The following is a 10835-nucleotide window of genomic DNA, read 5'->3' on the forward strand; positions in this document are numbered from 1 at the left end:
TTTATATTTATATTTATATTCCTAAATATAAAGCATGCTTCACTGAGCAAATGTACAGGTATCATTTGCATGCAACCCTAACAATACCCTGTGTTAAGTTCTTAGAAATGGATTGTTGGATACAAAAATAAACTGAACGACTCCAGGATTAGGTCCTCATTCTTCAGAATAGCTTCACCAAAACCCATCCATACAGATAGAATCTTCCATGATCATTTCACAATTATTAAGGACAGTAAAAAAAATACTGAAAATATACATTTTTATGGTAGCCTTTGTGGGATATAAAAGATCTTAAATAAGAATTACCCTTTAAGCCTGCTAAATCAATTTGCCCTAATATCTAGGCATATGTATTTCTTTCAAAGAAAACATACTATATGCCCAAATCTGTTACTAGGGTAAATATGCTTCTAGTACTTAAGACTGTCTGGCCAAAACCAGTTTGGCTCAGTGGATAGAGCGTCGGCTTGCGGACTGAAAGGTCCCAGGTTCGATTCCGGTCAAGGGCATGTACCTGGGTTGCGGGCACATCCCCAGTAGGAGATGTGCAGGAGGCAGCTGATCGATGTTTCTCTCTCGTCGATGTTTCTAACTCTCTATCTCTCTCCCTTCCTCTCTGTAAAAAATCAATAAAATATATTAAAAAAAAAAAGACTGTCTGATAAGCACTTTACCAAAAACAAAAAAACAAACAATAAAATGCCATCAAAACCAATGTCAGTGTCTCCTTGAAGTTACCTCGTCTGCCTCAACTTTGTTTGCTCTCTCCCCAAATGCCTGGTATTGCCCCTTTCCACAAACCAAATGCCATGTGTCAGACTTATCAAATGCATTTATCTAAAAACTGGTTATCATTAGATGATCTAGAATGATTCTACTTATGAGAAGGAAAGAGATTCACATGAGCATGACTTCTGGGTTAAAACTTAAACATCTAGCCCTAGCTGGTTTGGCTCAGTGGATAGAATATCGGCCTGCAGACTGAAGGGTCCTAGGTTAGATTCCTGTCAAGGGCACATGTCCCGGTTGCAGGCTCAATCCCCAGTGGGGGCGTGCAGGAGGCAGCCGATCAAAGATTCTCTCTCATTATTGATGTCTCTATATCTCTCTCCCTCTCCCTTCCTCTCTGAAATCAATTAAAACACACACACACACACACACACACACACACACACACACACACACACCCCAAAACAAAACAACTTAAAGATCTACATATTGCCTCCAGTGACCCTCAGGACAGAGCATGCAGCTTCCTACAATTACCTACTTTTTATAACTGAACTTTCTAAACAGACAAATTTATAAAAATTCTGCTTTATATCACCCAGTATCACCTCACCAGAGCTGGCATTAGGTCTAAATGCCCAACTTACTTGGCAAGGAGGCTTTAATTTTATCTACTCAACATTAAAAGACAAAAATTAACATTTACCCAGGTTCCACAGGATACCTTGCCCAAGTATAGTACTCCAAATATTATCTTCTTTATTTCTCAAAGAAGCCACTTAAAACTAGTCTCCCACTTTAAAAACAAAGAAAATAAGGGGCAGACTAGTGAAAGAACTGGCTCAAGAATGAATAGGCCAGAGCCCAAAGGCTCTAAAATCTGGACACTGTATAACAACCGACAATTTTCTAATAGTGAGGGCAAGACAGGATTATGGGTACCAAACTAATAGGAAACTTTGGAATGAAGTTTTGCTTGTTAAGATTTCCCTCAACATCTTTAGCACTTAATAAGGCTAAACATATTTTCTCTTAAAGTTGTCTGAGGAATAGGGATCCTGATGCTAACCACTGTGCATTTCTATCTTGGTTTTACTACTTATTAACTGTTTGATTTTGATTAACTTATGTTTAAGTTTTAATTTTCCCATCTGTACATATGTGACTTCACATGCACTTTAGTTATTTAAATGAGATCATGTATGCAAATGCTCTAGCACAAATAACAATATTTACCGAATGAATTAATGAGTTGTTGGAAGGAGAATATACTTGTTGTAATATAGAAACCCATACCTGAAACCTATATGTTCATGTTGACCAATGTCACCCCAATAAATTTAATAAAAAAAGAGAATATACTGTTTATGTGCAAAATAATAGACATTTACCTGTATCAAACCTCTATTTGCATGTTTTATTTAAAAATAAATTGTTGCATGTGTATACAAAACATAACTAAATATGTCTCTTATCCTAATAAATTCTTCCTTTGACTTTTGCTTCCATCCCAAATTATTTTCACTTATTAACTATCAACAACCGGTAAACCATGCAATAACCCCAAAACAAAAATCAAAGATAGCTCTGGAACAACTACACATGCATTTATGGGGAGTATTATGGAATTACAGAACATGAGTTTCTTCTTGACCTTCAAATATATTAAAGAAAATTTGCTAATACCCATGTTTTTACAACTTCTTTTCTAATCTATAAAACATTTGGCATTTATACAGAATGCAGCCAGGAAATGCTGAATACAGTGTTTTCAGAGTTAGTTTCTGCTACTTTAAAAACTTACTGAGAAATGCTGAAGTAAATCATCTTTTTCCTCTTCAATGAGTCCCCCAACTGATAGTGCTTTGGGCCGGTGGTCCACCACCATGTGATTTAGTGAGCCCCTTCCTCTTCCTCCACGACCTCGGCCTCTTCCTCGACCTTGGGAGGACATGGTCTTTCCACGACCCACTGGTAAGATACCTAATCGTGCAGCCTGAATAACAACAACCAAAGGTAGAATAAAATACACAGTTAGATTAAACCTGGGAAAATAGAAAAAGAGAAAACTATTTTTTTGAGATGTTAAATGTAGTGAATCAGTAACATCTCTTTAATCTCACCTCAACCTGTAACTGACTGAGCTTTTTCCGTAACTCTGTTGTGTCTTCTCCTGAGGACAGCCTCTTGTGAAGGTCCAGTTCAGTATCTAATAGTTCTTTTTGGGCCTTTGGAAAAATTAAGAGTAAAAGTGCATTTTTTAGATTACTTCCAAGATCTTATTCAGAATATTATACTTACAGAATGACACACATCTCTTTTGGGAAAATGAGAGTGAGAGGATGCAATACACATGGGTGTTTTAGAGAAAGTAATTTTATGGATATAATACTAACATGTACAGAGCATAGCGGTATCAGTAAAAACAATAAAGAGTATTACTGCTTAAAATGGCCTAAAACTCAGATTTTGAAAAGTCATCTGAGATGAGAATAATTTTCACATAATAAAATACAATAGGGTTGCCGGAAGCGGTTTGGCTCGGTGGATAGAGCGTCGGCCTGCGGACTGAAAGGTCCCAGGTTTGATTCCGGTCAAGGGCATATACCTGGGTTGCGGGCACATCCCCAGTAGGAGATGTGCAGGAGGCAGCTGATCGATGTTTCTCTCTCATCAATGTTTCTAACTCTCTATCTCTCTCCCTTCCTCTCTGTAAAAAAATCAATAAAATATTTAAAAATAAATAAATAAATAAATAAATAAATAAATAAAATACAATAGGGCAAATTATATAGTAAAAATTCATTCATAGTACAAACGTAACAATTACATAACTGCTTTCAGATATGAACCCTGTAACTATTGCCACTCTTTTTTTTTTGGGGGGTGGGGGGGTAAGAGACAATAATCAGTCTTTAAGTAAGCGACTGTGAGAAATTATTTTTCTCCTATATATATTCTCTTTAATTTTCAAAATGTGCCCATGTTCTTTCTATAACTGGGGGAAATTTCAATAAAAACATTTTTATTATATTTTTAAAAAGCAATCTTAGTAAAACACTTTACATTCATATAATTTCAAATGTAATATAATATTGTACATAAAAACTTGTGTTATATATACATATAAATGTATACATATATGACAAATTTATTCCGTATCAAATTTATTCATTCATCTACTGATGGACACTTAGGCTGCTTCCAAATCTTGTCTATTGTAAATAATGCTACAATGAACATAGAGATGCATATATTCTTTCAAATTAGTGTTTCGCTTTCTTTGGATATATTCCCAGAGTGGAATTGCTGGGTCATAAGGCATTTATATTTTTAATATTTTGAGGTAACTCCATACTGTTTTTTGATTGGAGCATTAAGAAATTTACATTTAAAGTAATTATTGATAGGTACGTATTTATTGCCATTTCATTCTTTTAACTATGTTCCTCTTTTTCTTCCTTCTCCCTTCTCCTCCTCTTCCTGCTTCCCTTCCCCTCCCCTCTCCTCCTCCTCCTCCTCCTCCTCAAAGGGCTAAAAATTAAATCCCACTACAAAGCTGAGGTATAATGGAAGCACTGTGTAATCAAGTATTCACCTATGATAAAAAAAGAACACAAAACAAAACAAAAAATTAACAAAATTAGACTTCAATGGATCTAGAGCTTCCAATTATTCTTTCCAACAGAATGCCACATTTCGCCCTTACTAAAGCAAATGATTATTAAGAGCAATGGTTTAATTACAACACTATTATAAAATTATAAAAAAAAATTGCTGAGCCCTGACCAGTTTGGCTCAGTGGATAGAGCGTCGGCCTGCGGACTCAAGGGTTCCGGGTTCAATTCCAGTCAAGGGCATATACCTTGGTTGCAGGCACATCCCCAGTGGGGAGTGTGCAGTAGGCAGCTGATAGATGTTTCTCTCTCATCGATGTTTCTAACTCCCTATCCCTCTCCCTTCCTCTCTGTAAAAAATCAGTAAAATATATATATTTTTTAAAAATTGCTGAAATAAGAAGTAACCTCTTTGCTCGCCATCTCTTTAGTAGTTTCATGTTAAGCAGAGAGAACCAAAAATTTCAACTAAAAAAACACACCTTTATTTACCTCTTTCAAAGACAGTACATGTAGCATCTATAGAAATATTTTTTAAGCTTGTTACTATAATTGTCTCCCCATTAGACTATTAGCCACCTAAGGGTTGCACTGTACTTTCAAAATACCAAACATATAACAGATGTTCAATAACCCTATGTTGAATGAAAAATGCAAATAGCCCAGCTAGTGTGGCTCAGTGGTTCAGCATTGACCTATGAACCAGGAGGTCAGAGTTCGATTCCGGGTCAGGGCACATGCCCACGTTGCAGGCTCTGTCCCCAGTGGGGAGTGTGCAGGAGGCAGCCAATCAAATGATTCTCTCTCATCAATGATGTTTCTATCTCTCTCTCCCTCTCCCTCTCTCTGAAATCAATAAAAAATATAAAAAAATACAAACAGATACCTCTGTTTTGGTCTTCATTTTCGATGGTGTGGAGACTGCAGAAGATGTTTTTAATTCATCTTTCAGTTGTGAGATCTTTTCACCAAGCTCTTTCAAAGTCTTCATTATATTTGCTCTCTCTTCTGGTTTCATGTTTTTGTTTTTTTCTAGCTTGGATATTAGCATCTATAAAACAAACAGGAAAGAGTAAAACTATGCTTAGTAAAGTGTAATATAAAAATAACCTTAAAATATTTACCATTAGGAGTATCTTTATAAAATCCATTTTATATTCCAATAGGCAAATAATGAGCTCTTGTCTTACCTTCTGGCATTCTATTTGTTTTTCTAACACTTCTTGCCTTTTTTTCCTCATATCTTGTTGTAGCTTCATTGCTTCCTATATGAATAGGTAAAGAAAAAATTAATAATGGATAACAAAATTTGCCAATGATACATAAGGCTACTTTATTCTCAATTCATTTCTTCTGGGCCATCCCTATAATAAGATACATTTTCCTCCTGGTCAAAAAATGGCTGAAAACCAGAGATAAAACCTTCAACTATATTGTCCAAACACTTTCAATATAAAAACCTTTACATTTGCCCTGACCAGTATGGCTCAGTGGATAGAGCACCGGCCTGCGGGCTGAAGGGTCCCAGGTTCGATTCTGGTCAAGGGCATGTACCTCGGTTGTGGGCACATCCCAAGGAGGGGGTGTGCAGGAGGCAGCTGATTGATGTTTCTAACTCTCTATCCCTCTCCCTTCCTCTCTGAAATCAATAAAGATATATTAAAAAAGAAACAAGAAAAAAACCCTTTACATTTATAACTGTACTCTAAAAAGTATTTAAAATACTGAACATTAGTTAGCTGTATCTATGAGGTTCCTTCATTTGAATGACCTAAATGTAACTCTGAGGAAAAATAGGAAGTGTTTTCATTTGCCAATATAATAAGCCAAATCCTTATTTTTAAAGTTTAAAAATGTGAGATGAGCTACAGGTTAGAAACAATAGCAAAATATAATGTTTTTGCCAGGAAAATGTTGCTTCTACTCCTCTGTTAATTAAATATCAAATTATGCTGAGTTAATATATATAAATATTTTATTTGAAAACTGTTTATATCTAAGATGATATGAAACTCAGAATTGAATCATCTGAATAATAACTACATAAAAGCCGAAACCGGTTTGGCTCAGTGGATAGAGCGTCGGCCTGCGGACTGAAAAGTCCCAGGTTCGATTCCGGTCAAGGGCATGTACCTGGGTTGCGGGCACATCCCCAGTAGGAGATGTGCAGGAGGCAGCTGATCGATGTTTCTCTCTCATCGATGTTTCTAACTATCTCTCTCTCCCTTCCTCTCTGTAAAAAATCAATAAAATATATTTTAAAAAAAAATAAAATAACTACATAAAAGTTATATTTTATGTGAAATATTATCTAACTTGAAAAGTCAGAAAGAACAAAAAATAAATAATGAAATGAAATGTCTGCTTCTAGCCCTTGGAGAATGAAAAAATTTTTCAGCTTGGTGTTGTTTACTTTTGCACAGAAAAAAGTCTTCCCTTGTGCTTGATGTAGCCACCGAAAAGCAAATGCAAAACATTTTCTCTGTTTGTTCACCTTTAGTTCAAGTGTACACTGCATCCAGCAGCAGCTAAACAAACATGATGATGGAGTTCCATAACAACATCAACAGTCGAAGGTGTTAACATAATCACTTAAGAACTCAGTGGGACCTTTCCTCTTTAACAAAAGAAGAATCAAAGCTGTTACCTGCTTCTTTTTAAGAACTTCTTGAACATCATGAGATTTAGACCCTGAACAAAGTTTTGAAGGAGTCTTTAAATTTGAAGAGCTGTAAATCATTTTTGGATGGCCTGGAGGTGAAAATATCTGTGAAACACAAACATGATTAAATTAAATCTTAGAAATGACTCAGTCATTTTTTATAAAGATGAATATATTTCTTTTTGGGGGGAGTTAAAGTTTATATTTTACATTTAAAAATGACATTTGTAAAACTAGTTCTTTATACATAAATTTAACTGGCACTCGAATAAAATAACAAAAATTGATGTTTAGCAATAATGTTGTGTTTCCGAATGCAATCACCTTTTTTCTCTCTTTTAAATTGAGATAAAGAACTACAAAACTATAGTTATATAAAAACTTGATATATCCTATCTAATAATAGACAAACATGGGAATTAACCGTACCTCCAACACGCTTCCCATTGGCTAATCAGGGCGATATGCAAATTAACTGCCAACCAAGATGGCGGCCAGCAGCCAGGCAGCTGAAGCGAACAGGAGGCTTGCTTGCTCCAGTGATGGAGGAAGCCAAGGTTCCCCACCTGCCGCTGCCGGCCTCTGAGCTGCACTCTAAGCAACTATGTTGCAATTACAGAAGCTAAACAAACCCCATGCTTTCAGCCAGCCGGCCAAGCTGGAGTTGCAACAGTGTTTCAATTATAGAAGCTAAACAAAGCCCAGATACCTGCTTTCAGCAGCCGAGGTCTCAGAGCTGGAGCCAAGCCTCAGAGCTAAAGCCGGCTCTCAGCTCCAGTGACAGCCATAGAAGGTAAATAAATCCCAGAATAAAAAAAAAAAAAAAAAGAAAAAAAGGAGAGGTTGGGAGCTTCAGTCACCCGCCAGCCTGAAAACGGCCCTCAGCCCCTCACCCAGACTGGCCAGGCACCCCCAGTGGGGACCCCCACCCTGAAAGGGTGTGACCAGCTGCAAACAGCCATCATCCTCTCATCCAGGCTGGCCAGGCACCCAAGCGGGACCCCCACCCTGATCCAGGACACCCTTCAGGGCAAACCAGCCGGCCCCCACCCATGCACCAGGCCTCTATCCTATATAGTAAAAGGGTAATATGCAAACTGACCCTATCAGCAGAAGGACTGGGAATGACTGGTCACTATGACACGCACTGACCACCAGGGGGCAGACGCTCAATGCAGGAGCTGCCTCTGGTGGTCAGGGCGCTCTCACATGGGAGGAGCTCTGCTCAGCCACAAGCTAGGCTGATGGCTGCCAGTACAGCGGTGGTGGTGGGAGCCTCTCCCGCCTCCTCAGCAGCGCTAAGGATGTCCAACTGCAGTTTAGGCCTGCTCCCCGCTGGCAAGTGGACATCCCCCGAGGGCTGCCGGGCTGCCAGAAGGATGTCTGATTGCCATCTTAGGCCCAATCCCCCGGGGAGCAGGCCTAAGCCAGCAAGTGGTCACCCCCGAGGGGTCCCAGACTGCAAGAGGGCACAAGCCGGGCTGAGGGAACCTCTACCCCCGAATGCACAAATTTTTGTGCACCGGGCCTCTAGTCAATATATAAAATAACATTGTTTTATTTAAATCCCCAACTATATCTTTATACCAAATACATAATTTTACATATAAATATATCTCTAAAAGGACTTTTAAAACATAACCATAACATCATCACACTTGCAAGTGAAGAGTAATTCTTTAATCTCATTAAATATTCACATCTCCAGATTGCATCATAATTTTCTAAATATTTTTCCCATTAGAATTGGGATCTATTAAAATCCATACAGTATAATTGGATACATGTTTTTAAAGTCGCCTTTAATTCTGTTCCCTCTCCTTCTTTTCCTTCAAAATTACTTGTCAAAGAAACCAGGTCACTGATCCTCTAGTATTCACCAGAGTATGGTGCCCTTAACTGTTCTGCTGTCCTCTAAATTTTTTAAAAAATTGATGAGGAGATATAGAGCTTTTATGATATTTTTTTCATTTTTGACAGGATTCTAATAATCTTGGACACTTCCTCACTTTCTGGTTTGACAAAATATTCCAGGGTCATCTGAAACATTGCCAGCCCCAGATCTTGGAGACAGCCATTTCCCTGGCTCCTTTGGGTGCTGGGGGTTGGGGATGAGGGCCATTACCATTGGGCTGGTCCTTGTTCCTAGACTTTTTCAGTGAATAAAGTTAGGAAAATGCTTTGGAGGTTTTTTGGTTGCTTATATGTTTTTTAAGATAAAATACTATCTGAATTTATAATAATTCTTTCAATTTAAATGCAAGAAGACTAGTGTTTTGACTTAATCTTATCCATCTTACATCTCTCTTTTCAAACAAAATGAAATCAGTTGTCAATGACACCAATGTAATTCCTCATTTGATTTATCCTACAATACTTACAAACCAGTTTCAGAATACCAAGAGAGCCAACAATATGATTGCTGAGCTTTTATAAATTGCTTTGTCCTCCTTAGGAATAAATAGTCAAATAACTGTGTTTTGGAGTACTCTCTATGCAGACATGCTAATTCATTTTTCATCTTAATTTTCAGGGGTTACTTTCATTTCATTTTATTTTATAATTACATGTAGCATTTATTTATTTATTTTAAATGTATTTTTTATTGACTTCAGAAAGGAAGGGAGAGGGAGAGAGAGATCAAAACATCAATGATGACAAAGAATCATTGATTGGCTGCCTCCTGCACACCCCCTACTGGGGATCGAGCCCACAACCTGGGCATGTGCCATTGACCAGAATCGAACTCAGGACCCTCCAGTCTGCAGGCCGACACTCTATCCACTGAGCCAAACCAGCTAGGGCTACATGTAGCATTTAAGTGGTTCTTTGACAAATCTACAAAACAAGACATACTCAAAGTTGTCTACTTTGTTCCCTCCTTCTCATAGCTACAAGATTTAAATTATATGAATTTTTTTGTTTTTACTATTACAAACAACTACTGACATGTGTTCATCACACCTTTCTTATACCAACAGTGGCTGACTATACATTTTTGTCCCATTTTGTCTTTTTAACTTAATACAGCCTAATTATCACATGGTATATATTCCTCATTCCTTTGTAAAATTGCATATACACTATTGTGTAGATGTACTACATATTAAGTAATCAGTACCTTACTGATGAACATTTGGGTTATTTCCAGTCTTTTGATATTATACTATATAGTCTATAGGTCTTAGTTTGACTAGCATACCTTTGGCATAGATTCTTAGAAGGAAGATTACAGGTTTAGAATAAATGCATACATAATTTTGCCAGATACTGCCAAATTTACTTTCGGGAGGGCTGTACCATTTAGCCTTTCTATCAGCATCTAAATCTCAGATCCTTTTGGAAATTATCCTTGTTTACTATGTAATTTTTTAAATGGATCAAATTCTCTGTTTTCTATATGGCTATCCAGTTAGCCCAACACCGTCCATATTTCCCCACTGATCTGAGATACTGTGTTGGCAAATACATTCTTATTTGCAACTGAGCCTATTTTTCGATCTTCTATTCTGTTCCACTGGTCTGTCTCTCTATGTGTCAAAATCAAATTGCATTAGTTATACAGACTTCAAAGCACTTTTTAATGTCTAGTAGAGCTAGCCCCTCTTGTTGTTTTTCAGCGTTTTCCTAACTCTTTGAAATAATCACCACGCTGGAGAGCCAGTGTTTATAGATATCTATACTAGAGGCCCAGTGCACAAAATTCATGCACGGGGGGGTGGGGGGGGGGAAGAGTCCCCTCAGCCCAGCCTGCACCCTCTCCAATCCAGGACTCCTTGGGGGATGTCCAACTGCCGGTTTAGGCCTGATCTCAGGGATCAGGC

At 37.7% G+C, this 10835-nt stretch overlaps 1 protein-coding gene across 1 annotated transcript in view; it reads right to left on the minus strand.

Annotated features, from left to right (window-relative positions):
- The window catches only part of RBM27 (RNA binding motif protein 27), a 71059-nt gene that overhangs the window by 11443 nt on the left and 48781 nt on the right, over window positions 1-10835 (minus strand). The window contains 5 exon segments of the mRNA XM_006086397.3: window positions 2537-2728; window positions 2856-2960; window positions 5236-5400; window positions 5540-5614; window positions 6997-7116. Coding sequence (XP_006086459.1) covers window positions 2537-2728; window positions 2856-2960; window positions 5236-5400; window positions 5540-5614; window positions 6997-7116 — 657 coding nt within the window.

Source organism: Myotis lucifugus, unplaced genomic scaffold (genome assembly GCF_000147115.1).
Source record: "Myotis lucifugus unplaced genomic scaffold, Myoluc2.0 scaffold_28, whole genome shotgun sequence".
NCBI classification, from domain to species: Eukaryota; Metazoa; Chordata; class Mammalia; order Chiroptera; family Vespertilionidae; genus Myotis; species Myotis lucifugus.